The 27,686-nt window shown below is 48.5% G+C and overlaps 3 protein-coding genes across 7 annotated transcripts in view; all 3 read left to right on the top strand.

The window, feature by feature from the left end:
- The window catches only part of CORO2A (coronin 2A), a 48,494-nt gene extending 40,899 nt beyond the window's left edge, over positions 1 to 7,595 (top strand). For 3 of the 4 annotated variants that reach the window (XM_048930605.1, XM_048930604.1, XM_048930603.1), the window contains exons 7-12: positions 725 to 829; positions 1,180 to 1,276; positions 2,633 to 2,745; positions 3,377 to 3,467; positions 3,746 to 4,011; positions 4,775 to 7,595. In XM_048930605.1, the coding sequence (XP_048786562.1) occupies positions 725 to 829; positions 1,180 to 1,276; positions 2,633 to 2,745; positions 3,377 to 3,467; positions 3,746 to 4,011; positions 4,775 to 4,906 (804 nt within the window). In that variant the 3' untranslated portion in view covers positions 4,907 to 7,595. Of the gene's footprint in view, positions 1 to 724; positions 830 to 1,179; positions 1,277 to 2,632; positions 2,746 to 3,376; positions 3,468 to 3,745; positions 4,012 to 4,260 lie in introns of all 4 variants that reach the window. The other variant, XM_048930606.1, reaches the window with a different exon arrangement.
- A 4,658-nt stretch (positions 7,596 to 12,253) lies between these two features.
- Positions 12,254 to 13,106, top strand: TOMM5 (translocase of outer mitochondrial membrane 5). Its single transcript, XM_048931971.1, has 2 exons — positions 12,254 to 12,444; positions 12,627 to 13,106. The coding sequence occupies exons 1-2, from the start codon at positions 12,324 to 12,326 to the stop codon at positions 12,659 to 12,661; spliced, it is 156 nt and encodes a 51-aa protein (XP_048787928.1). The 5' UTR covers positions 12,254 to 12,323; the 3' UTR covers positions 12,662 to 13,106.
- A 13,389-nt stretch (positions 13,107 to 26,495) lies between these two features.
- FRMPD1 (FERM and PDZ domain containing 1) overlaps positions 26,496 to 27,686 on the top strand; it is a 33,759-nt gene continuing 32,568 nt past the window's right edge. For both annotated transcript variants that reach the window (XM_048930821.1, XM_048930822.1), the window contains exon 1: positions 26,496 to 26,571. The gene's annotated coding sequence lies outside the window, so the exon portion shown is untranslated. The remainder of the gene's footprint in view (positions 26,572 to 27,686) is intronic.

Here is a 27,686-nt window from a genome sequence, read left to right on the forward strand (position 1 = left end):
CCTAAAGAGTGACAGGCTGTATTGTTAGGATACTATTAACTCTGTATGACTTTCTGAAAACGCTCTCAACTCTGTGTCCATAGAATCCACCAGAACAAAGATAATGCTGTGTCCAGTGAGGAAAAGGGAGGTCAAGAAAGTTAAAAGCAGCTCTTAGTGGTCTTATTGGCAAAATTGTTATGGGTACTGGAAGTTAAGTGAATTCTAGATAAACACACTCAAGCAGAGCCCTAAAGGGAAGAAAATATGTGCTTTATTTATTATTTGTGATTGATTTATGATGATTCCTTACATTAGGTAGTATTTGCCTCTTTCAAGACACGCTTCCTTGGTGACTGTTAGCCTTATGAAACTCTTCTCTGCCCCCTCATATGCAGCAAGACACTTTTCCTCTGTTCACTACATCACTGTGCCCTCTGCATCAGCTGAGCTTGCAGCACAGTCCTGTGCCTCTTTTTCTCACCGCCATCCTTTGCAGCAGGCAAAGCAGGTAGACCAGCTCTCTGATTCGACCATTTGACTATGTTTGGACATGGCTTCTCTGCGTAGGGCAGAGCACTGTGCTGCCTCCCAGATGCTTCCCACAAAGCTGAGCTGAGACATACTGGTGTCATCACAGAGCAGCTCTCAAATGTCACTCCAAGGTGGGGTTCATGTAAGCTGTTCCTGACTAGAGGTAGCTGCAGGTGATTCCAGCTGTTTGTTTTTCCTGTGTCCTACACAGAATGACCTCTCTGTGCCTTTACTGGAAGAGGATCTGGATGGCTCCTCGGGGGTCCTGTTTCCTTTCTACGACTCAGACACGAACATGCTTTATATTGTGGGAAAGGTAAGTGCTTTCCGTGTTAGCAGATGCTGTCTGGTTCTTCTCTTAGTCAGTGTTGTATCACCCACATCACTGAGGCTGAAGTCATAGTTGCTTCTGAGTCACATTCACCTAGAGATATAGACCAATGGGATGGGGTCTAAGAATGCTGGAAAATCAGGCCACGTTTTCTACTGCAAACACGTCACTTTTACTGTGGGGACATGGTAGAGTCCTAACTTCTCTGCATACAGGGTAAATATTTTAGTAGGAAGAGCTTATGTTCTTGACCTCACATAGCTTCTGGGGCCACGCGCTCTCCTCAGACTCTGGACAAGCAGAGCCTGGCTTACGTTCAGTTTCTTTGCATTTAGGGTGATGGAAATATCCGGTACTATGAGATTAGCCCTGAGAAACCATACCTGAGCTACCTGATGGAATATCGCTCTCACTTACCACAGAAGGGAATAGGTGAGTGCCTAACATGACGAGAGGGTGCTGACTTCCAATCTTAGAAGCTGGAGTCCAAAATATCATTTCATGTGTAGAAAAGATGGTGGATTAATTTCAGTCTCCATACTGGAATGGTGGTTGGCTTGGCCCAGTTCACCTATGTACCTCAGGTGTACCATGGCCACACCTTGCAGAGGTCTCCTTTGACCAGCAAAGTATGGACTGAGGAGCTCTACCAGTCTATACCGGTGCATCCCCTCCACGTAGCTGGTCTGGGACTGTAGACTGGATTTAGAGGTGGAGCATGTTCCTTGCTTTAAGACTTTGCCTTAAGATTTCCAGCTCCAAACTCTGTTGACATTGTTTCTACTCTGGGATTTCTTTGTGAATAACGCCTGCCACCCACTGCCCTTGTTCCTTCCACTTGCCTACCTTCTTCTGTATTAGCATTTCCCATTCAAGTTAGACCTCCTGCAGCTAGGTCACCTCCTCCAATCGAAACCTTTGCTCATTAACACGTACCCACATTATTCCAGTGTTGGACTAATTTAATTTATAGTATTTGGGTTTCAGCTCTCAGATCTCAGCTGTAACCCTTTTTTGAACATTTTCCAATCTATCCTTTAGGCCACATTTTTCAACAGAGGCAGGTGAGTTTTTAGCACCATTTGCCAGCCCTACATGCTGCCTATAGACACTTCTTCCTCAAATACTTAGGAGCACTGGATTTTGTGCCTGCAGGTCTCCTCCAGGAAACTGCTGTTAGAAGAGAATAAATTATTTAAAGCTGAACTGGAAGATCTCTCTGTTACCCAGTTTTTTCCACTGATTTCTTACTAGAGCTACCAAGCACTCGAATATCTTAAGTGGCTCCGTCAATCCCAGAAACACACATGATGCTGGATGAAAAATTAGATTTTCATACCCTTATACTCCAGTCTAGTTTGGGACAGTGTTGGGGGGATGATACTGGCCTGGAAGCACCCTTGGTCTGACCCATCCAGCTATTACTGTGGTATTTGGAGGTCCTGAACTCCATTCCTACTGATTATGATAATTAAATCCTGTGGCATCAGCTGCTAGGTCTGCTCAGTATTGGTCACTCCATTTGCAGTTTGTAAGAATGAGTAGTGAACAGGAGGCTCAGGTCAATCACTACAGATCCAGCATGTAACCCTGTGATCTGGAAGGAAAAAAAAAGATTGAGTTTTACTAGTAATTTGTAACACTGAGCCTGTTTTGTGTCAGGATTCCAGACCATGCTGCTATAGAGCTGGCACTCTGACTCATGTTTGTTGGCCCTTCTTCCATGATGGTTGACGTTAGTTCTCCTACGAAGATTTATATCCTGTTTCTCTTATGCCTTCCCAACAGGAGTGATGCCAAAAAGAGGCCTTGAAGTGTCAGCTTGTGAGATTTTCCGTTTTTACAAGCTGATTCCAACCAGGAGCCTGATTGAGCCCATCTCCATGATTGTCCCTCGATGGGTAAGTAAGCCAAAGGTCTGGGATAAATATCAGCGAGTAAGAGTGCCTATCACTCTTACTCACTGATATTAGTGATATCAGTGAGTCACAGTGCTCCTCTCTGTGACTTCTGGATGGCAGGAAGAACAAGAGATTTTCTCTTTCCTTCTCTGAGGAACAAAGTTAGTCAGCTGGTGGGTCAGCCCTGCCACCAAATCGTGGGTTGGGTAACTCAGAGTTAGATCTCTGTAATGGCCAACTTTCCTTCCAAACTGACAACACCAGACTGCTCTGCTTTTGTGTAACAAAGGGTCTCTCTGGCTTTCGGGACAACTAGCTGGCTGTAAACTTCTAGTTTACAGATGCAAGGAGTTTGGTAACATAGGGTTAATCTGTGTAACTAACTTCTCCCCAGTCTGTTGTCTGGATGTGAAAGGGCTTTACTGTCAGGAATTAGAACAGGCCATCAGATGCTCTGCTCCTGAGCTGGGGTGAGGAGGAGAGTCTCCGGGCAGGTGAGAAGCTTTTATATACATTCTGGTGGCACACTCCCTGCTCGCAGGTGGAATGAGCTCCTTCCTCCACCACCTTCCAGTATGGACAGTCTAAGCCCAAACCTCTCTGATGTTGTGACTGCTTTGTTTGCTTGCAGTCAGAGTCGTACCAGGAAGACATCTACCCCTTGACCACAGGAGGCCAGCCAGCAATGACGGCACAGGAGTGGCTGAACGGAGTTAACAAAGGTCAGCATATGGAGAGCTTCCCAGCCCTTCAGCTCCCCAGGGCTTGGGTAAGCTGCTGCAGGCTCTCTGGCCTGTGAAACAGTAATGGAGCTAAAGGAGAGATGTGACAAATATAGCTGTCAACTATAATAATCCAAAATGTTCACTACTGTGAACTGCAGACCTCTCCTGTCAAGCACCTCCATGTCTGTCCCTGCAGGTTGTTTGAATGAATTGCTTTCTGCTGATTTCTGAACGTGGTTTGTGAGCACTAACCAGTCACCTGACTTCCTCCATAGGGCCCCTCTTGGTATCCTTGAGACCAGGCTCTGGACCTGTGAATTCCTTACTGCAGCTTCCTGTGTCAGAGCCACCTGTGAAAAGTCCTGACCCGAACAAGAGTCAGGGAGAAAGAATGGCACTGGAGGAGAAGCAGAAGAAAAGTGAGATCAAAGACAGCAGAAACCAGCTGAAAGTAGAGGAGAGGTTGCCGGAAAATGAGCACATGCTTCTCTCCAATGGCTTTGACGTATTTGAGTGTCCACCACCAAAAACTGAAAATGAGGTGTGAAGGTGTAGGGTGAAGGGTTGGGGCTGTGGGGGATATTTAGAGATAGCTGGCAAAAAGATTCACAAGGTGATGGAATCTGGAGAGGGTTTATTTTACAGAGTCTGGAAGAGCGTGAGGTCTTTGTGGCAAGTGGGAAGCCCATTGGCAGCCCAGGGACATTTCTGAGTATGTGCAGGTTGTTTGCTTTTAAGAACCCTGGAAGGTTTTCATTCTCAATAGCCATGCTTTGTCCCTTTTGCATAGGCAAGGCTTTAGCATCTGAGCTTGACAGGGCAGAAATCTGCTGACCTCAATTTTCCAGTGGTGTGAAGAAGGATAGTCTTCGTGTTTCTGAACCTGCCCCATGAGGTTACCAAAGCATCTCTTCCAGAGCTGGGTCATCTGCTGCGTGCACAGTGAAAGGTCATGCTAGTCCAAACAGAGAGGAAAGAGCATGAACAGAAGTAAAAAAGAAAAAGGAAAAAAAAAAATCCCTCAGGTAGGACAGTAGGAGATCCTGGAATATAAAATGCGAATACTCTCCTCAGCTTGAGCCATCAGGAGGAAGGTTGTATTATCTACTGAATTAAGCAGATGTACCATTACTGACGAAGACCTACTTTCGTAGTGCAAGTGATCACTGCTGCTGCTCAGTCTGTAAGCTGAAAGCCCTCTCTTTAAGTGCTGTTTCTCCGAGAAGTTGACAGGATCGGTGGCGTTTGTTAGGATGTCTGTATTTCCTCACTGTAAGGGAAGTAAAATGTGACTTTTCTTACAGCTTCTGCAGATGTTTTATCGACAACAGGAAGAAATTCGTAGACTACGTGAGCTCCTAAATCAGAGAGATGTCAAAATTAAACAGCTGGAGCTGGAGCTCAGAAACGTCTACATGAACACAGGCAGGTACTGACTGTTCCGGCCTGTGGCTCTTCGCACCCTCAGCCGCTGCAGCAGATTTCATTTCCTGCACGACTCCTATTTTTTTTGCTGGCGGAAAAGCTGATGCTTCATGCAGCATGGATTTCCCTGGCTTGTGGTGGTCACATTTCCCTAATCATAACCAGACAGTTGTTGGTGGACTTGCCGTGCTTCTTCAGTCTCTTCTTGCTTGCCAAGTCACTTGTCTGAAGCCCATGCATTAAGTAGTGAGATTTGGAAAATCTTCCTCCTGCTCCGGAGAAGCCACCTGTTAAGCTCTAGGACCAGAACCTGTTTTGTTGCTCCTCCACATGATGGGAGAGTAAAGGCAGCTGCTTGCTTCTTTTCCCACCTCTGACTCCAAAGTGACCCTCGTGCCACCTCCTGCCTCACGACTCAGCCCTGCGTCAGGGGGCTTGACAGTACTGCAGCTGCTCTCACCTGGTGCTGGGGATAGTCCTGCTCCACGCAGGAGGTTGCACTGGGGCTGCCAGTGGTCAGCACTTTGGCAGTAGGTGAAAGAGGGCTGCTCTGTTTGGAGATGCTACACAAAAGGGGGCAGTGATGCTGGCTGGTTCCCACCAACAAAGCTGCAGGTGCAACAAAGGTCTCTGGGTCCTCTGAGTCAGGGGCTTCTTTCCTTCCTTCCTTCTACCAAAGACTCTCAGCCCGCTGCAAACCTTTCAGCAACGGTGCTAGAAAAGCTGTCTCAGCCACAGGTGAATCATGGGACCATGGCTGGCCACAAATAGCCCTTCGTGTTTGTGCTCACAGCTGCTGCCTTCTTAATTCCCAGGTGCCACTGCCTTGTCCTGTTTTCCTGCTGGGCTCCTCCTTCCCCCATCTACTGCACGTTCCAGCAGGCTGCCCCATCACCCCAGGTCCCACAGTTTGCTTATCTGTGCCCTGTGGCACCAGCTCGCACCACCCCTCTGCATAGGGTGAGAGCAGCTGCAGGCTTCAGGTCCCATCCTTGTTTTCAGGCTGGTACTGGTGACCATTTTTGTGCAGGTGCTGTCCCCAGCAGGGAGAGCTAGGCCAGCAGATGGACTCCCCAGCCTGGTTGGTGTCCTTGGGTCTCACTTGCTCATGAGAGGTGCGAGCTGATGAGGCATGGCATGAAGAGAAGCAGGCTGTCAGCAGCCCAGGGATCTGAATGCAGTAGCGGCAGCAGCTCCTGAGAGGGCATAATTTTCCCTGCCCTAAATGCAGAGCTCATGGAGATATCCCTATCCCCAATGAAGCAAGCAAACACTGATTAGTCTGTAACTGCACATCTGTCGTGGCGCATGTAATAGTGAATAGTAATGCCTTGCTGGTTCCATGTAGCCTGATGCTTTCCCAAATATTTTCCGTAATCAGTCTCCTGCAGACAGCCCCTAATTAGGGGCTAAGCACCATCTGTGCTCATGTGAGACTTTCCTGATTCCCCAGCAGCAAGCTCAGGGGCACCAAATGCTCACGTATGGGAATCATACAAAGACTGGCAGCTTGTTTTCTTTACAGCAAGAAGTTCACCCGGCTTTCAAAGTACTTAGTTCATTTCTACATAGCAGAAACAGATGTGGGTGCTGAAAGTCAAATGTTGTTGTTTGTTTGTTCCTGCATTATTAAAGAGAGGGAGTAGTTGTAATGTTCTTCAGGAAAAGCCTTTAGCATCAGTCACTGGTTGAACAGAGTATCCTGAGTTGGAGGAGTCTGATAAGGTTCACCAATTCCAACTCCTCTTTAACTGTTTGCAAAGAAATAAGGATTCATACGATGTTAAGAACAGCTTTGTTGAATCAAACTTTCATGTCCTCCAGAATAGGATTTCCTGCACCCTGGGCACACTCTGCAGTAAGCAGCTATATGCAAAAACACACCACAGATACACAGCTTTAAACCAAACACGTGCATCTTACTCCAGAAGTGGTCAGGCTTTCTCACCAAAGAGAACAGCTAAATAAGAGATCTCAAAGCCCACCACGCCATGCCAAGAAAACCTGACGGCTTTCAGGCTTCAGAGCCATTTTCACAGTGTTGTCCCAGGAATAGGGTACTTTGTTCCCATGCTGTTATTTTCAAAAGGGCAAGTGCTTGATACGACTTCGTCAGTCACGGTATGTGTTTTATCTGTCGGATTTTTTTTTCTTATTTTTCCTACAAAATAAATTATTTAAATTATTTCCTAGTCAAAATAATTTTTCCACGGAATTTGTACTTTCTCTTGAGAACTGTTTCTTCATCGTGCTACGACTGGATAGCGTAGAAAGTTTTCAGCCACCACAGTTCTCATCTTAGGGTTGTGTTGATTTCAGCATTTCTAGGTAAAAGAAAAAATCATTTAGGCTTTGCTGGCAGGCTTTGATAAGGCAAGACAGTGTAATCAAACCTGCTCTTTTATACAGTATGCCCATAGAAGTGTAGACTGAGAAATACACCTTAATTTGGAGCTCAAATGTGACCATAAATCTTTCACATAGAGGAAACAAAAAATGGAGAAAATGTAGTTGTGGGCAAATGAACTGTGCCTAAATCGACTTCCGTGATCATTTTAACCGTTTCTAAAACTCTTAACCGCTTTGTAAAAAAAATAAAAACAAAACAAAAACTGTAAAACATGGGGATAAAAAACAAATTTGTGCAATGAAAAGCAAGTGTAATTGAATAATAAATACGTTTAGAGGTTTTTTGATACATGCAAGGTTGTTGGCTTCTTATTGTCATTGTGTTTTTAAGGTGACTAAAAATTAGGCCAGATCAGAGGACGGATGTCCTGAAGAAGCTCAGAAAGGAGCATCACCCGTTGTCTCTTTTGCTCGTGTGGAGGCGCAGCGTTAGCTTTCCTTCTGTCCCAGATGCTGCAGGGTTCATCCGCCTCGCAGCATCCTGCACCACTCTGCCGTGTCTATGAATAAACCAGTCCTTTCTGGAAACCTCTTGCTGCAGGAGGTGTTCCCAGACCAAGTGCGCTCGGACCAGCAGGTGTTACGCTTCAGGAGTGTTCAATATATTAATATTAAATTGACTTAATTAACAGTGTTTGACATGACGTGGGATTTTGAAATTGAAGATGTTTGACATTTCGTGGGATTTTGATTTAATAGAGTGACGCAGCAATTGCTGAATGTTCCAATACAACAGCTGCAATGGACAGATGGATCAAAGTGCAAACGAAGTTCACAGTTCCGCACCAACAGGGATTCCTTGCTCCCCATTCATAAATTGATTCATCAACCAGAGGTCAGGGAGCGATCAACAAAACTTGCTCACCTTTTAACAGCCCCATATGGCCAGTGCGTAAAGGCAGTGGAGAACGGAGGCTGACGGTGCACCACCGTGGCCTCAATGAGGTCTCATCCCCACTGAGTGCTGCTGTGCTGGACATAATGGAACTCCAGTAGGAACTGGAGTCAAAAGCAGCCAAATGGTATGCCACCACTGATGCTGCCAATGCATTCTTTTCCATTCCTTTGGCCATGGAATGCAGGGCACACTTTGCTTTCACCCAGAGGGGTATTCAGTATATCTGGAACCATTTGCCCCAGGGGTGGAAACAGCCCGACCATTTGCCACAGGTTGATCCAAACTGCATTGGAACAGGGCAGTGCTCCTGAGTACCTGCAGTACATTGATGATATCGTTGTGTGGGGTGATACAGCAGAGGAAGTTAGAATAATCCAAATCCTCCTGCAAGCTGGTTTCCCTATTAAGTGAAACAAAGTGAAAGGACCTGCCCAGGAAATTCAGTTCCTAGAAGTAAAATGGCAAGATGAGCATTGTCACATCCCAGCAGATGTGGTCAAAATCACTGCTATGTCTCCACTCACTAGCAAGAAAGAGACACAAACTTTTCTAAGCGTAGCGGTCTTTTGGAGGTTGCACATTCCAAACTATAGACTCATTGTTAGCTCCCTTTCTTAGGGGAAGGCGGAAGAAGAATAATTTTTGTGGGGTCCTGAGCAGCAGCAGGTGTTTGAGCAGATTAAACAGGAGATAGCCCGAGCCGTGGCCCTGGGGCCAGTAAGAAGGGGACAGAATGTAAAGAACATCCTCTACACTGCTGCTGGAGAGAAAGGCTCCCTCCACCCATCATTCTTCTGATGCCACTCAGAGTAAGTGGATTGCATTGGTTACACAGGAATCATAGAAGTGATGGACTGGCTTGAAGGCAAAAAGTTTGGACCATCACCAGCAGAAGAGGTACCGTGTGCTAAAGAGGACCTACCATACAACAAATTACCAGAAAATGAGAGGAAATTTGCCCTGTTCACTGGGGGATTGTGTCATATTGTAGGGAAACATCGCAGTTGGACAGCTGCTGTGTGGAGTCCCACATGATAAGCTGCAGAGGCCACTAAAGGAAAAGGAAAATCAAGCCCATTTGGAGGGGTAAAGGCTGTCCAGCTGGCCTTAGATGCTGCTGAATGGGAGAGGTGGCCAGTGCTTTATACTGACTCATGGATGGTGGCAAATGCCTTATGGGGGTGGTTACAGCAGTGGGAGCAAAATAACTGGCAATGAAGGAGTAAACCTATTTGGGCTGCTGAACTGTGGGAAGACATTGCTGCCCGAACAAAGACTATAGTTGTAAAGGTGCGCCATGTAGATGCTCATGTGCCCAAGAGTCGTGCTACTGAAGAACAGCAAAACAACCATCAGGTAGATCGAGCTGCCAGAATTGAGGTGGCTCAAATAGACTTGGACTGGCAGAACAAGGGTGAATTATTTCTGGCTCGGTGGGCCCACGAGACCTCAGGTCATCAAGGGAGAGATGCAACATACAAATGGGCTAGAGACCGAGGGGTGGACTTAACTATGGATGCCATTGCACAGGTTATTCATAACTGTGAAACATGCGCCACAATTAAACAAGCCAAGAGGACAAGACCTGTCTGAGGGGAAGGGCGATGGCAAAAGTGCAAACATGGGGAGGTGTGTCAGATTGACCAGATCACCTTGCCACGATCTCGCGATGGAAAGCATCATGTGCTCACCATGGTGGAGGCAAGCACTGGGTGGCTTGAAACACATGCAGCACCCCATGCTACTGCCTGAAACACCATGTTATGTCTTGAGAGCAAGTCCTGTGGTGACATGGCACTCCAGAAGGAATTGAGTCAGATAAGAGGACTCATTTCAAAACCTGCCTTGTGGATATTTGGGCCAAAGATCAGGGCACTGAATGAATTTATCACACCCCCAGTTATGCACCAGGTTCTGGTAAATTAAATGATACAATGGGTTGTTAAAAACCATGTTGAAAGTGGTGGAACATGTAAGCATTGGGAGAAGCATTTGGCAGAAGCCACATGGTTGGTCAATACCAGAGGATCGGTCAGTCGAGATGGTCCTACCCAATCCAATTCCCTAAATACTGTAGAGGGAGATAAGGTCCCTGTAGAACATATAAAGAGCATGTTGGGAAAAGCAGTTTGGGTCCTTCCAGCTTCTGGAAAGGGCAAACCTCCTTATGGAACTGTTTTAGCTCAGGAACCTGGGTCCAACGTGGTGGATGATGGAGAAAAATGGGGATGTTCAATGTGTACACCAAGGGAGTGCAGGAATTCCATTCCGTGTATGCATATGCATATAGATATGTGTGATGTGTGTAATGTCTGTTAATTTCTGCTTGTTTGTGTATAAATATATGCTAAGCATGATGTAGTGATGTGGAATAAGCAGTGGAATGTCACAGTTTTGTGATTTTTGTCGTCATTATTCCACATCATATCATCATGTAAAGCAGTGGGAGTTAAAGAGTTGATGTTCTGGTTCTGTAGACTGCTTTTTATGGGCATTTTGGAGAGGAGGAGAGGAGCCGCATTTCCCAGAGGACTTCGGAAGAGGGGAAGAAAGGTGGAGCTTCTGCAAAGATGGCAGGCTCCTTCGGTGTCTGTTTGCAGCAGTGAATCATGTGGTCCCCTGCAGTCTGTAGTGAGAGGCCTCAGTTTTGGACACTCTCTCTCATTTTGTTTGATTTGTTGGCCTCAGTTCCACTTGTAACATGTTGTATTGTGTTATCTTAATGTTCCTCATCAGATCGTTGCCACTGCTCTTAGACCCATCTATGATCTCCCCACCCTTTCCCCTTTCTTCCCCCCACCCAGGCTCGGGCCCTGCCTCGTTACTGGCTGCTAAACAATTAACACTTTCCTTGCTGTCTCTCTCTCAGTTAACTGCAGAGAAAGTATGAGATTCCCCTGTGGTCTATATAGCACGAACTATTGACAGTGCCCACATCTTGACCCCAAGTCCTGGTCTATCATGGGGCCCCTGCTCCAAAGTGTCATGGTCCTTCTGGTAACGAGCCGGCAGCACCAGCAGGTGCCATCTTGAGGAAAGGAGGCCTGCATGTTGGCCACAATAACCCCATGCAGCTCTATAGGCTTGGGGCTGAGTGGCTCGATGGCTGTGAAGAGGAAAGCAACCTGGGGGTTTTGGCTGGTGCTCGGCTGAACATGAGCCCGCAGTGTGCCCAGGTGGCCGTTAGGGCCAACGGCATCCTGGCCTGCAATAGAAATGGCGCAGTCAGCAGGAGCAGGGAGGTGATCGTCCCCCAGCTGATCACCAGTACTCAGCACTGGTGAGGCTGCACTTTGAGTGCTGTGTTCAGTTTCGGGCCCCTCACTACGAAAAAGACACTGAGGCTCTGCAGCGTGTCCAGAGAAGGGCAACGAAACTGGTGAGGGGTCTGGAGCACAAATCTTATGAGGAGAGGCTGAGGGAGCTGGGATTGTTCAGTGTGGAGAAGAGGAGGCTCAGGGCAGACCTCACTGCACTCTGCAACTTCTGAAGGGAGGTTGTGATGAGGACGGGTTTGGCCTCTGCTCCCAGGCAACAAACAGGACCCGAGGAAATGGCCGCAAGTTGTGCCAGAGGAGGTTGAGGTTAGACATAAGGAAGAACTTTTTCTCTCAGTGGTCAGGCACTGCAGTGGCTGCCCAGGAGGTGGTGGACTCGCCGTCCCTGGCAGTGTTCAGGAGGCGTCTGGATGAGGAGCTGCAAGATCTGGTTCAGTGCTTGTGGCGGCAGTGGCGATGGGAGGGCGGTTGGACTGGATGCTCTTGCAGCCCCCATTCCATGATTCTACGGTTCTAAGAATACTGATGGGCTCTGGGAACAGCTTGCATTTGGCTTGCATGCCAGCAGAGGTTGCACCTTCCCAGCCACGCGCCCTCCCGCGCTGCCGCCCCGCCTAAGAAGGCAGCAGAGGGTCGCTCAAAGAGAACGGCGCACGCGCAAACACAACGCTCTTCCGGCGCTGCGCCCGCCTGGTTGCCGGCCGTAGCTGCGCCGCTCCTCGTGCGCACGCGCCTGCCGCCACGCTGCGCCTTCACCTTCTTCCTACGCACGCGCACCGCCCCTCTTCCGGTTCCGGCTTCGCTCCTCTTCCGGTTCCGGCCCCGCTCGGCAGCCGGAGCAGCATGTTCCGCATCGAGGGGCTGGGGCCCAAGATGGACCCGGAGGAGCTGAGGCGAAAGATGCGTCGCGACGTCCTTACGTCTGTCCGCAACTTCCTCATCTACGTGGCGCTGCTGCGGATCAGTGAGTGCGCGCGGCTGCCGGCGGGTGCCCGGTTGCGGGGAGAGGCGCCGCTCCTGGAGCCAGGCCCGGCCGGGCACCGCGCTGCACGACCGCCGTGCCCGAAGCTTTCGGAGCGCCGCGCCGCTCGGAGACTCCCGGGCTGGCTGCCGGCTCGCTCATGCTGTGCTGCTTTCTCTTTTCAGCTCCCTTCGTCCTGAAGAAGCTGGACAGCGTGTGAGCTTTTTGCGAGCTGCACGGAAGACTCGGCTTCTGAAAACGCGCGGCGAACTGCTTTCCTCATTGTTAGTTAAACGTTGTTCCGGAGGCGGGCATCCGATCCTAAATATTCCTTACCATGGCCGTGCGGGCATATTCACGCAGAGAGCGATAGCGCAGCGGGAGGTGTGGGGCAGATGTCCGTTGTGCGTGCAGGTACTCGCCGAGCACTTTGGAGCTTCAGCAGTGTTACAGTGGAACAATTCGGGTACTTTTTTAAAACACATTCGTCTTCCGGTATGAAGTCTGAAGCATTGGCAGGTTGCTCTGTTGTGCACCTGCCTCTAAACTGCCGCGTGCTATGGCTATCGATGTCCCCAAACCTGTCTGTATAATTACTTTGCTACTGAATCCAGTGCAGAGGGAGTTTGATTTTAAATAAATGGGAGAGCAGTTCTGTCATGTAACGAACAACTCTGGTACTGACTTATTTCTGGTAATGACCAGTTAAAGCAGAGGTTCTTCGGTAGTTTTTCCCTGGCTTTCTAAGGCTTACACTCTCCACCCTCAGTATCAGTGTGTATTGAAGAAAAGCGAGGGAAAATGAGAAAGACAATTATATATTTTTCTAGTTTCTAAATATGTGCTTACATCTGAAACACAGATGTGTAGTCAAGACGCAGAAATAAAAGCAGGAAGGGTTGGCTCAGCAGTGTCCAGCAGGCGCGTGCTAGTTTGCCATTCCAGTAGAACCTCATGGACATTGCATTTGTGCAAGGCATAAAGCTTGGGCAAGGCTGTACTACCATGATCTGTGAACTATTAAAGGATTTTAGACACAGCAGATTTTCATAATGCCTGTCATATGCTGAATCCAGCTCTTGTCACAACTACAGATTGCCATGTACTAGTTGTTCAGGAAGAGTGTTACTTTGTGCAGGGATTGCAGGCAGAATTCTTATCTCTGCTGTTGCACTGACACAAAAAAATTGGTCAGCTTGCTTTGTAAAGAGGGTTGTAGTTTTCCTCTCTGAAAGAGTTTGTCAGCCCTAGAGCTGATGCTTACTGTTATGCACCGGCCTTAGATGGACCTGACTTGCCACAGTAGGAGCTGGATTTTCATGCATTTTGAGTTACTTCTCTGTTTGGGTAAGTCTAAAGGCACATATTTAAGATTTTGTTTTCTTAAATCAGACATGCAGAGAGATCTGGATGTTTCTGAAACTCGTATTTGATTCTTTTAAGCCATTTTGTCCTAGTTTTAGTAGAGTGCCTGCATGTGCCTGTAGTGGAGGCACTGCTTGTTCTTCATGTATTAGGTGGTTGCTTGGGTGAAGTCTGTCACCTTCATGGTCTGGATTGGCAGGGTGCAGTGCTTGTAGGAAGCACAGTAGAAGTACTGCAGTGCCAAAGCTTTATGTAGAAAGGTTTCTAGCATGCCAGTCTCCCTGCTAAATCCTTAACATCATGCATGTGGTATTTTGTCCATTTGCAAACACTTTTCAGGGCTAAACACCGCTGACCTGTGAACAGTGCTGCATACCTCTCATCCTGGAGAAATGTACTTGTTAAGAGTGGGCTTGAATTGGCTTTTAGGAGCTCTTAAAGACAGTCCTAGGGAAGTTTCTTTCAGGAATATAAGAGATGAAGCCATCTGCTTATTAAAATTGGAGAAAATAAATAGGTATTCTTCTTGACTGCGATCTTCTGCAGTCTCTAATTTGGCAGGCAGTTGCTTTACTTGACTGCCTCCAGGAAGGACTGAGATGCAGTAAGAAGCTGAACAGATGTCACTGCAGCCTGGCTGATAACTGCTGTCTGTTGCCTCTTTACTTCTGTGGCATTCCTACCAGTGTGAAGATACTCTGCTGTGGTGGTGTGTCTACAGCCTTGGAGAAACAGCTACTCATCTTCCAAGCAGAAGTTGAGCAGGTGGTCTGGATGGCAAGACAGGCAGCAGCAGTAGAGTGTAGGTCTTAGTGAAGCTCAGAGGCTGGGATATTCTGTAGATACAATTTCTCAGCTGATTTTATTTTATTGGCAGTAGGAAGAAAATTTTCTCCGCTAATTTTAAGTTGTCATTAACAGAATTTTTCTTTGTGCTGTCTCTCGGGACATCCATCATCCACCTGTGATGCAAGTCCTAGTGACAGGAAAAGCCCCTCTTAGGGGTCAGAACTTCAGGAGACCTCATCGTTTGTCTTGCCTTGATGCAGACCGGTTGTAGGCTTGTCTTGATAAAGGATTCAAGTCTGAAAGCAAAGAGGAGCAAGAAGGCAACTCTTACTGCTGTTTGTGTGCAGCATCCAGAGGAAGAGGTTTTGTACAATCAGGCAACTTCCCAAGCAAGGGTTTGTTTAAAGTTACTGTAATAGGCAAGCAGCACTGTTATGAGTTGCTCTTAAACTTAGGGGCTGCTTTTATGCAAAGAAAAGTGATTTTTGCAGGTGACTCCCTTCTGAGGGAAATAAAGGACCCAGTGTGTGGACCACACTCTTCTAGTAAGGAAGTGTATTGCTGCTCTGGGGCTTTGGTCAGGGACATTGCTAGAAAACTTGTTGGCCTGGTTCACTCCTCTGATCACTATCCATACCTGATAGCTCAGGCTGGCAGTGGTGAGGCTGCCGAGGGAAGGCTGGGGGCTATCAAAAGGGGCTTCAGGAGACTAGGGCAGTTAGCTGATGGAGTGAGAGTACGGATGGGGCTTTCCTCTGTCGTTTCAGTGGTGTGGAGGGATTCCAAGAGGACCAGGAAATCCCATCTGATGAATACATAGCTAAGAGGCTGGTTCATGTCCAGCTTTCCATCCACACCTCCCAAGTCCTTTTCCACAGGGTTGTGCTCTATCCTTACGTTCCCCAGCTTTTACTGATAGCAGGGTTTGCCATGACATGCAGGACTTTGCACTTGGATTTGTTGAGGATTTCCTGGGCCCACTGCTCAGCCAGTCCAGATCTCCCTGGTTGGCATCCTATCCTTCAGGCATGTCATCCACACCACATAGCTTGGCATCCACAAGCTTGAGGATACGCTCAATTTCACTGTTGATGTCACTGATGAAGATACTAAAGGCCCCAAGCACTGACCCCTGGGGGACACTGCCCATCACTGATCTCCATCCAGACATGGAGCCGTTGACCACCACTCTCAGAGTTCAGTCCTGCAGCTGGTTTCCACCCATCAAGTGCATATCTTTCCAATTTGGAGAGAACGATGTTTTGGGGACTGTGTAAAAGACCCTACTGGAGCCCAGATAGATGATGTCAGAGTCTCTTCCCTCATCTACTGATGCAGTCACACCATGGTAGAAGGCAACTAGGTTGGTCAGGCAACACTTGCCCTTGGTGACACCATGCTGGTTCTCCCGTATCCCCTCTGCTCTCTTCCATGTGCCTTAGCATAGCTTCCAGGAGTATCTGTTCCATGATCTTTCCCAGCATGGAGGTGAAGCTGACAGGTCAGCAGTTCCCTGGGTCGTCCTTCCTAACCTTAAAAAATGGGTGTGACACTGCCTTTTTTCCAGTCATCAGGGTCTTCACCTGATCAACATGAATGTTCAGATGTCATCGAGAGTACCTTGGTGACTACATCAGCCAGTTCCCTCTGGACTCAGGAATGCATCTCATCAGGATCTCAGATTCCCCAAGTGATCACAAACCTGATTTTCTGTGTGAGGAACATTGTCCCCTCAGCCCCTACTTTCAAACCCATCCACTCAAGGGATGTGTGAAAAACAGTTGCCAGTGAATTCAGGCTAAAAAGTTGTTGAGTACCTTTACCTTGTCAGCAATTACTACCCTGTCTGTATTGCTTACAAAGAGGGGTGCGCCTTCTTGGACTTCTTTTTCCAGCTGATATACCTATAGAAGCCTTTCTTACTCTTCTTTACACCCCTTGCTTAGTCCAATTCCAGTTGGGCCTTGGCCTTCCTGACCCTGTCCCTACTCAGCCTAGCAGCATCCCTGTACTCCTCCCACATTACCTGTCCCTTCTTCCACCGCCTGTGCATTTTCTTCTTGCTCTCCAGTAGCTCCCAGCTCAGCCATGCTCTTTTGCTTTCCTTTCTTGACTTCCTGCACTTGAGGATGGTCAGCACTTGCACCCTAAGAAAAGTTTTCTTGGAAGATCTGACAGTTCTGCTCCTCTCTGTTGTTCTCCAGGACAGTTTCCCAGGTGGTTTTGTTGTCTAACTCCCTGAAGAGCTGGAAGTTGGCTTCTCTAAAATTCAGCATCCTGATTTTTCTCTTTGTCCTATATCCTTCAGGAATGTGAGTTCCAGCATTGCATGGTCACTACTGCCCAAGCAGTCTCCAGTCCTGATATCACCAACCACGTCACTTGCACTGCTGAGCAGCAGGCCCTGTATTCCATTCCTCCTGGTGGGACCGTCTATATTACTTGACTCAGAAAGTTATCCTCAGTGCATTCCAGGAGTCTCCTGGATTGCATGCAGCTTGCCATGCTGCTTTTCCAGATGTCAGGTAGTTGAAATCTCCCAGTGGTACAAGAGCCTGTGATTGTGATGCCTCCTGTATCCGGAGGAAGAAGACCTCGTTTGCAGGCTCTGCTTGATTGGGTGGCCTGTAGCAGGCACCAGCCACAAGGCTTCCTTTCTTGCCTTGGTCTCTCTCACCTTGTCTTGCTCATGGCCATTCTTAAAGGATATCTCTTCACGTTCTGTTCCTTCCCTGACTTCCTCCCCTCCTTCCTTGCCTGTGCCTTCTGAAGAGCTTGTAGTCATTGATAGCCATTGATAGCCATTCCAGTCTTGGGAATCATCCCACCAGGGTTCAGTGTTGGCAATTACATCATGCTTTTCAAACAGCATTGTGGCTTCCAGCTTCTCCTGCTTGTTTCCCATTCTCGCTCCCTTTCTAATTGCTTAAGAGATGGACATGCAGCTAACTGGATGTGACACAATTAACAACTTTGTGAAGGCATCAGGGCAAAAACTGTACTGTAGCACTCTTAGCAAAGGTGCAGAACAAACACGTGTTGTGTCCAAGTGCAATGGAGAAGTCAGGAGTTAGTCGCCGTGTGTAAGGTGTCCTTGGGTGTCCCCCAGCCACGACCCTCCACAACCACCATGTGAAGGGAGAAGCACGGCTGGTACAGCATGTGCACAGTGTGTGATACCAGGCACTGCACCAATTGGAAGGGACCACTGCATGGCATGAAAGGCACTGCCAACCCCACAGCTAGCGATGCTCACCTCCACACATCCTCGACCACCCCAGAAGAAGGAGGAGGATGGACCCTCAGGGCATCATGGGATCTGCTGTGGTGACTTGCTATTCTTTCCTTTGTTTTCCACCTCCTTCTCTTTTTTCCCCCTCCTCGCCCATCTTCTAACAAATAAAGGCATGCTCTTGCTCAGTCAAGACCTTGACTCTGTTCCAAGTCTGAATTCAAAGGGATTGGGATCAATGTAATGAGCTGCAAGCCTCTTTGCCTCGCAGCACATTCTGAGACGTTTCCTAAACACAGCCCTGCGAGCTGCAAAAATACAGAGCCGCGCTTTCCGTTTTGATGGAGGAACTTGAGAACTGGTGTCAAGATTGCCAAAAAAAAAAGACCATCATTTGTTTTGGTACATTGCAACTCCATTTTCACTCAGCATAAATAAATTACCTGCGCATTTTCAAATAGATTCCATAGAGCTGCTGTTGGATATTCAACTCAAAAAATGGATCATCCCTCTTTGCCAGACTTTTATGAGAGCTCTCTTACCAGAGAGAAACAGCCCTTGCTTCACAATCGCACCTTATTCACGTTGTTGCTTTTCAGCACTAGGTGTGATGTTTGTGAACAACTAATTTGAAAGAACCAAGTGCAACAGGAGTAAAACTGCATCAAAAATCTCCAAAGGACATCTTGGGAGCTCACCCAGAATTGCAGCTGCTGCTATTGAACTACACTGATGTCTTAGCTTCCTAAGGATGAGATCACGCTTCCCACTAGTTTACTGTTTTCGATGCACTCTTTTATTTGTGTTTTAATAAAAAAATATATATTTTAAAATAAGCGGGTTTTTTTTTTAGTTATATAAGTTAACTGTGTTACTTATTTTATACATGGTCCAAGACAATTCCTCTTCCCTCAGTGTGACTCAGGTGAGCCAGAAGGTTGGATGCTCATGTCCTATTGCAGCTTGGAGGGGCATGCTTAATTTAGGCCCAGAAGATGAGGGTGAAGAAAGCTTTCTCCTTACCACCCTGTTGCCTGGGATCAGAGGTGATATGTGCCTTACCCAAGGCAGGAAGAGCTGCTGCCATGATGGTGCTGGGCACGGATGGCTGCACTGAGCTGCTGGGCTGTGTGTGGGCCTGCGGGCTGAGGACTGGGCATGCTTGATCATAGTTAAACCTACCCTCTTTCAGTTTAAAGCCCTTAACCTTTGTCCTATCATTACACTTCCTGATGAAAAGTCTCTTCTCCACTTTCCTGTAGAGCCTCTTTAACTAGTAGAAGGCCACAATGAGGTCTCTTCCACCTTGGGAGGTTCTGTGGCTCCAGGAATGTACACAGGTGCAAACAAGCTGCACAAGCCCTCGGACAGAGACGTCCAGTGAAAATGGCAGGGCAGAGGGATTGCCCCAGCAGTGCTGCCCAAGGATCTGGTTTAGGAGATGCTCGTGACAATCCGGATTTCTTACAGTTCAAGCACTGGTGCTGGGGTAAGACACAGCTAGTGAAGAAAGCAGGCAGGAAATAGTACTCAGAAATAAAATCTGTACCAACTATTCTTTCTCAATCACGTTTGTGGGGGAGAAGGAAGGACCTCACCAAGGCACCTTGCACCTCCATGATGAATATGTTTTGTGAAGGAGATCTTCATACCTTGTTCTCCAGAGTCGCACCCGCATCCTGGAGAGGGATCATCAACCACCTGAAAGGACAGCACTCCTTCCCCTTAGGGAATATCAGTTTTCTCTAGTTGCTTGAACATATGCCAACAAAATAGAGAAATACCAGGAACCTCCCCTGCTGGAATCAGGTCAGGATGTTTATCACTGGTGTGTACCAAAGGGATTTTTGAGGCACAGGGGAAGTCTTGCAGAAGCACAGGAGGGAGGTGAAGTAGATAATGCTGGAGCCTTGGTGCTACCTACCATGTTGACCCTTTCACCCCATCAGAAGAATCAATACTGATATGTACACTAATGGCTGTGTTTGTACAAACAAAAATAATTTCTCCATCTATCCAGTGCACTTCAGTTTGCCTCTCCAGATTCTGTCTCTATGGGCTCCACACCGTCAGTCTGACTGTGCAAAGATACTTTTTCTGGGTTTCACCAAGCCAGCCTGGAAAAAAAATAATGCATCTGCTAATTGAAACTGAAGGAAAAGTTCTCCCTCACACATGTGTACTCCCCCCTGCTGCTCAGATTTGGTGTATGGCCACGTCCTCTCTCCCACCATGCACATTAAATCTGGGGTAGATGCACTGCACTGCATTGACATGGCAAAGTTTTGCTTGGAGGGGTGGAATCTGTGAGGAGAGTCCAGAAGTTGACCCACGTTAGGAAAGAACCATCTCCAGCTGGCTCCAAAAGGGACCTTGTGCTGGCAAAGCTGAGGCAGTGAGTGAACCTGGTGGCACTGCTGTGAGCTCATTGTCCTACAGACTGCAAAAAAAATACACAGCTGTGCTCTCCATAGAGGATAAAGGACTTTGAGAATGGGTTTCAAGATTGCTGAAAACATCTTTTTGGTTTTGTCTATTTACATTTCTGTTTTCAAGTCAGTCAACACGAATGCAATACCTGGGAATTTCCAAATGGAGTCTATAGACCAGCAGTCAGATATTCAACCAAAAAATCTGACTGCATCTCTTTACTTTTACAAGCCCTATTTTACCAGAGAAAACCATTCCTCACTTCACAACTCACCTCACACATGTCATCACTTTTGGCAGTATGTCCATTTGTGAAGGGCTGCTTTCAAGGAGGAAGCACGGGAAGAGTAAAATTTCATCAAAAATCTCTGTGAGAGCTCACTAAGCTCACTAAGAATTGCAAACACGGACATCAAACGAGAAACTGATACGTCAGTTTCACACAAACACGATCACATATCCCAGCAGTTCCCTGTTTTTGTATCTCTTGTACTTTCCATGGAAACGAATAGGAGGCACTGCTTCCAGGGCAGCCTTTGTGTGTGCGGCCCAAGGCAGTTCCAGTTCACTCAGCTTGATCCAGGCAAAACAAAAGGTTGGACATTCGTGCCTTGTAAGATTTACTGGTTACAAATATTGGCTCTATGGTTACAGACACAAGTTGGAGCAGTGCTTGAAGAGCTGCAGCCTGTGGGAAGCCCACGCAGGGTCAGCTCAGGAAGCATAGCATCCCATGCAGGTACCCCATGTGCAGCAGGGGCAGAGTGAGGAGGAAGGGGCACGTGACTGGCACCCTCTGCTCCTCAGCTGTGGAATATATAACCAGCAACAAGGCAAACAGCCATAAGCAGGATGTATACACCCATCCCTTTCTCCCTCCACCTCTCTGATCTCAGGGTGTGGGGGCACCCATGGGTATGGTGACAAAAGTTATCAGTGTTATCGAGACCCAAGTGCTGGGACACCAGGAGGACATGGGGAGAACCAGCTGGCCAGGTGGTTAAGCCCATCTGCATTATCAGTCTGTGGAGGCTGGGTTGCCACGAGGAGGTGATGCCCATGCTGCAATAGCGAAGCGTAACAGCACAGGGAGCACCGTCAGTTAAGGTAGGCAGCAGCAAGTCCTAGGTGAGACTCTGACCAGTGCTGCTGCTGGACAACAAAACCCACATTCTCCTAGTGGCCAGGGATGCCTCTGCTGCTGTCTTCCTCTGGGGAGAGACTTGAGAGACCTGTGTACTTTAATGTAGTATTGTGTGATGATAGACATGAACGTGGCCCAGTCTGAAGAGCGCCTGTCCAGCTGGCTGAAATGCTGCGTAACCCAAACTAGGCAGGTTCATGTGCTGCAGGCTGTGTCTCCCTTGCGTAGGAAAATGCTTGAGTAGACCTTCCCAGATAGGACAGCCCTGGCAGTGCGTCACCTTGGGAGCTTGGTCAGCCAGTTCACTGCACAAGCTGTTTCTTTCTTTGTTTCTTAAGACAGTCACTACTGAATAACTTCCTTTTTTATTTGATGTGTTTTCCAGTTTGAATCTGTAGCCTTTGGAGGGAAGGTTATGGAACAGGACGAGGGCTTTTATGTAGGAATTCTGCAAGTTTCCAGTCAGTTTGTCTACTCAAATGGTACATGAGCAAATCCAGCCATTGTATGCAGAGCCTGGGACAGCTGTGCAGCAACACTAGTGTTCACAGAATTCAGACTACCCCCATCTATGGTAACAGATATCCAGAGGGGGCACAGCTTTCCCTCCGTTCAGTCTCTCACTTCAGTTCTGCAGCAGGTAAAATCATCCCCATCTCACTGAAGAGACAAAGTTCTGTCAGATAGGCATCTGAGTACGCACAGTTAGAGCTCTGCTTCTCACTGGACCAGACCTGAAGTCTGCTCCTTTCAACAAATTCCAGCCAGAAGGCCTGGTGTGAATTGCAACTCATGTTGGCTTTGTTGGTCCAGGAGAGTCCGCAGTGCCAAACACATCTGTCCAGCACGATTCTTCCAGTGCCTGTATAGGGTGGAAGACATCTTAGCACGGATAGCTTAATTGAATGACAAAATCCAAAATGGAAATGGCGTGGCTCCTTTTAACGCTGCTGTAGCAGAGCTGTCAAATGAGCAGCTAATCTGAAGGGGAAGCAGAATGCTAAAGAGCTTAAATGGAAAACAGAGACATTGGAAACCCTATGGTAATGACCTCTGTTAAGGACAAGGGAGGAGACTGCGTACATTCTCGCGCAGGAGTGCCTTCAGCAGAGTGCTGTTGGGGAGAGCTGCATCCTTTGCTGACGTCAGAACTGTGGGAGAGGTATTATTTTTCTGCAGATCAAGTAGCAATAAATAAAGCAGTGTTCAAACCCACAGGATGCTCTGGGTATTACATAAACTGAGTGCATGACATGGGGCAAAAACACACCTGAACTGATTCTACAGCAACATAAATCTGAATAGTGCTGTTAAGGAGAGCAGAACAATGCCAGCATGGGAGGACTCGTGCCCTCACCTCAAGACTGCATCACTGTGGGCACAGTGAAAAGATACAGTGTGGTCCAGAGAGACATGCATTGTGAAGAGACAGTGGCAAACACTCGAACAGGGCACCTTGGGTTGGGAGTCTCTCACTTCACAGCAGTGTCATACTTTCACCCAGCTCCCTGGTCCCCTCTAGGATGTATCTCCCTTTATCTCTGTGTCCCGTTGGTGGGAACATTCCTCTCTGAGCCTCTGCCAGACTGCTGCAATTGGGTTGTTAGCAAAAATATCCCTGGCTGTCCGTGCAGGACACAGCAGATCAGGAGAGGCGAGGCTGCTCCATCTTCCAGCAGCCAGGCCCAGGCAGGAGCAAAGCTCAGTTCGTCACCAGAACCTGCCAGCCAGGCTCAAGTCTGCCTCCAAGACGACAAGAAAGGTCAGACAGTCTGACAGGCTCCTCTTCTGATGCTCTTAAGAATGCCAGAATATAATGCTATATATGATGCAGCTTGGGTGAGTTTGAGCCCTTTGGAGAAATACTTCCTGCTCACGTGCATCATTAACAGAAACGTCTCTCCTGTCTCTTTCTCTCCTATTGCAAGATGTAAAATATAGGGGCTCCCTACTGAGCTCTCTGTCTTTGAAATGTGTTGCTAAAGGTGTAAGAAGAAAATGAGAAGCCTCGGGGGCAGACTGTAGGCCATGTAATTTGGCTCTCATGTACTTGAATGTTCCTGCTTCAAGGGCCCACTTGCAAATTCCTTGCTGAGTGATCTGAAATTGTTTCCTTAAAAAAAAGCTTGGTGAAGGCTGTCTGCATAGTGGGGTTTGGAGCTCCTTCTCTGATGGACCAAGCACCACAGAAGGGGCTGGGCAGCAATGTGCCTGCTCTCACTCAGAGGGCTGAAGGACAAAGCTGTGCTTTCTTTGCTGAGAAGAGAACTCGAGACATTCCTGCAGAGCTCATAGAGCCAAAAACTTGCAGGCGTGACCCGGCAGCCCAGCCACGGCACAGCAAGTAATTCTGAGAGATGGGCTGACGAGGCCACTGAAGTTCTCTTCTTCAGACATGCAAAATTTGAGGTCCTTTCTCCTCCATGGTATTTGCCACTCTTCTTCACGAGGCTCAGCTCCATGAATTCTGATGCCCAGCAATTCCAGAGCAATCTTCTGGGTCGCAGAACATGCAAGGTTCACAGGCACAGCTCATGGCAGGAACTGGCTCCCAGAGCTTTGGTATCTTTTCATTCCTTGGAACAGCTCCACAGGTGAGCAGCAATGGGTTGGAAGCTTCCAAATAGTGTTTAAATGTTTCCCCAGATGAAAAGCCTTCATAGGTCTGCTCTGACACAATAAAAATGTGGGCAAGGAAGAGCACCATTTGTAGGCAACACGTCACAGCATTCTGCATAAATGCTCCCAGGCTTCTCAAACTGGGGATAACCAGAGAGAAGAGATGTCCATGCTCAGCTCTGCAGCATGCAGATACAGATCTAATACATCTGGCAGTTTTGCATGGAGTTCTTTTTCCTCTAGTTAGTGGCTTCTGCTTTTCATTCTCGAGACAGACAACTATGGCTTAATTTCTTTTTTAATTAAGATTCTGCTCCTTGTGTAGATTGCTCTGCAAACATACCCATCAGCACTGGTAAGAATAGGGGTGTGATGTGAACTGTCCAGGAAAGCTGCATGAATTAGCAGTTGATGCAAAACTTGTTCTAGGGCACTGTTTAATGTCATTTTAGGTACAGATGGCAGGCCCAAATCTTGTTTTTGGTGAAGTTCAGTGTCTGGTGAAGTTCAGTAATCACAAAACAGTACTGATCAGATACTGATGAATGGTGCCAAAGTAATCTTTTACATCAGCAGGAGTGAAAAATCATCATAGTTTCTGTGGGTGTTGATCTGGGAAAAGGGCAATTCCTGGGCCAGGAGCATAGAGAGCATCAGAGGTAGAGGCAGAAGGAACTGCAGTGCAGAAATACCCCAGCTAATTAGGGAGTATGAAAAAGCAAAACCAGAAAGGCACAAAACAGAAAAAATCAATACCTTTCAGTAGGCAACTCTTCTTTTCCTGCCCAACCCAGTGCTAAATAAAGGGCTGCAGACAGAAGCAAGGGAGTTTAAATAGAGAACAGGACATTTTTTACAGCAGAGACTGGTGTCAGAGAAGGAGAGGAACTGCTGACACACTGGGTGCGTGTTCCTGTGTCCCCATTTGTGTAGTGCTGGGTAACCTCCAGGCGGACCTGTACCCACTTTCTCTGTCCACATCAGTGGAAAGAAGCTCTGCACACTGTGCTGTGTAATAAAAGCTCCTTTGCATGCTCACAGAAAAGCACACAGAGAACCATGGCAGGAGCAGAACCCCAACGATACCCTGCTCCATTGGCTCCCAGCAGCCACCAGTCCATCAGAGTCCATCTCCACAAGCTCAGAGGAACATGGGGACACAGAGGCAGGCAAACTCAGATTAGGGACTCAGCAAAAGAGGCACACTGTCGCAGCAGAGACATAAAACCTACGCTGAGGAGCCAAAGTTCGGGCATCCTCAGGATTCTGCCAGAGACCTGAGACATGGAATGCAGGGAAAGAGCATTGCAGAACTGTGCAGAGCTTACGGAGAGCTGCTCAGGCAGGAACCAAAAGTCACACACTGAGGTGGCCCGAAGAGAACAAATGTGCAGAAGTGTGAGAAAAGGGGATTAAACAGGCCAACAGCACGTAATTACTTTGCTGGTCAGGATGTTTGCCTGGCTGTGCCCTGTGGTCAGCACAGCTTGTCCTGCTTTCTTTCTGAGCTCCACTTCTAGCTGTTTTCCTGGGCTCTCTGTTTGGTACGGGAGTGCGTGCATGGGGCTCATGTGTGAGCAGTACAACACCTGGAGCAGCACGGGTTTGCCAGTGTGTATGCAGGCTCTTAGATCCAGACAGGATCGGGTGGGTGAGGAGCAAAGCGGTGGTCACTGGAAGTGAGACCCTGCAGGCACCGGCAAATGTCTCAACAGGAGCCAGCGCTGTGCCCTGGCAGCCGGGTGGGGAAACACTCCTTTGCTGTGGGGACGATTCTCAGTAATGAACTTTCACGTTAAGCACTCCGGAGAGGGGAACAACGCGAGGCTGTTCGTGCTGTCTGCGTGCTGTCTGCACGGACGCTCGGTGAGCTGCTTGGTGTCTGCGTGATGGCCACAGGTACTGCTGCACACCTGTTCTGTGCCTGCCTTTGGGGAGCACGTTCTCAGCCTCACTCAGAGTTGGACCTGCAGCCAAGAGAGACAGCAGCTTCCCCTCTACCGGGCTGCTGGATTGGGCTTCTCAGTCGGCAGAGACTGAGCTCTGGGACTTGACTGGAAACGCCGTGCAGAGCCAGAAGGACTCCCCACAGAAAACAAAACAAAACAAAACAAACAAACAAACAAACAAACAAACAAAAACAACGGCAGCCGGCAGCGTGGGATCATCAGAGGGGGAGAGATTGGGCAGGACAGCCGCAGCCGAGGGGGCAGACAGCGGCCCGGCTGCGCAGCTTTCCGAGCAGGGGACCGTCTGAAATCTTTCAATGGGCGAAGCCGCTTTGGGTCCAAACGCACGGCTCCCCTGCGGGGATGTGCTCCAAAGCAGACGGGGAAAGAGAGCGGACAGCGGACGGAGCGAAGGGTCCCTCCTCCCTGCGATCCCCCTCGAGGATGCGCGGGATGTGCGGGATGAGCGGGATGTGCGGGATGTGCAGGCGCGGCCCCGGGAGGAGCTGCCCCTGCCCCGCCCCGGCTCCGCCCTCCCTGCCGGACAGCGGCTGCCCCTGCCCCGCCGCCGTCGCAGTTCCGTGCCCGGCTCTCTGCGGAAGGTAACGGGGCGGCCCCGGTCCGAGGGATGCCTAGGGAGCCGGCAGCCCCGCGGGAGCCGCGGCGGGAGGAGAGGGCAGCGCGGGGCCGGTGCGGTGCGTGCGGGGGGTGCGGAGCAGCGCGGCCGTCGGGGCGTTCGGGAGCGATGGCTTCGGCCGAAGGAGGTGTTGCAGGACACATTGCGGCCGCCTTCGCTCTGCCTCGGCTATTTCTTGAAAGCCATGCCAGAAAAAGCCTTTTCTAATATCCGTCTTTCAAGTTGCATATTGGGAAAAATTTCTTCTCCGAAGGAATGAATGGTCAGGCCCTGGAACGGGCTGACCAGGGAAGTAGCGGACCTCCGCCCCTGGAGGTCGTCAAGAGATGTGGCACTGAGGGACGTGGGTAGTGTGCGTCGTGGCGATGGGTTTGGGTCGGGCTGGGTGATCTTAGAAGCCTTTCTCCAGCCATAATGATTCTGAGATACTATTGGAATTAATAACTGGCTTCAGCAGCTTCTCCTGTTATGCCTGACAATGAAGCGCTGGCGACCTTGAATGCTGAGGTCCTTGAATCCTCTCACTGCACGTAGCTTGTTGGGTGGCCTCTGACCCAGTCTCACACCAGACGCTGTGAGTTAGTATTTTGTTGCATAGGAGGAAGCTATAGATGCTTCCCCAAAAGAAAAGTCTCCATTTTAGAATTGAGTTGATGATACCATCTTTTTAACCAGAATGGGAAAATATTAGGAGGAAATTTTCACAGGAGGTTGAGGGAGACAAAGTCTGAGTGGTTTTAACACGCAGGTGATGGACGCAGTGTTCAGCAGAGGTCGTTTCCATGACCAAGGTGATGGTGTTGTTTTGTCTCTGTGCAAAACTCTGCCTGGGGCGGGAGGTGAGATCAGGGTGGCTGTGTGTGTTCCTCTGCCTGGGTAACCTGTTCTGAATGAACCAGCCGATCTGTGCCTCATGTTGTACCATGTTCCTGCTGTGCCATCTCTGCAGCACCATTGTTGAATACACACTTAAGTAAGGCAGTGAGGGTGGTGAGGCACTGGCGCAGGTTGCCCAAGGAGGCTGTGGATGCCCCATCCCTGCAGGCATTCAGGGCCAGGCTGGATGTGGCTCTGGGCAGC

This window comes from Lagopus muta, chromosome Z (assembly GCF_023343835.1).
Source record: "Lagopus muta isolate bLagMut1 chromosome Z, bLagMut1 primary, whole genome shotgun sequence".
NCBI lineage: Eukaryota > Metazoa > Chordata > Aves > Galliformes > Phasianidae > Lagopus > Lagopus muta.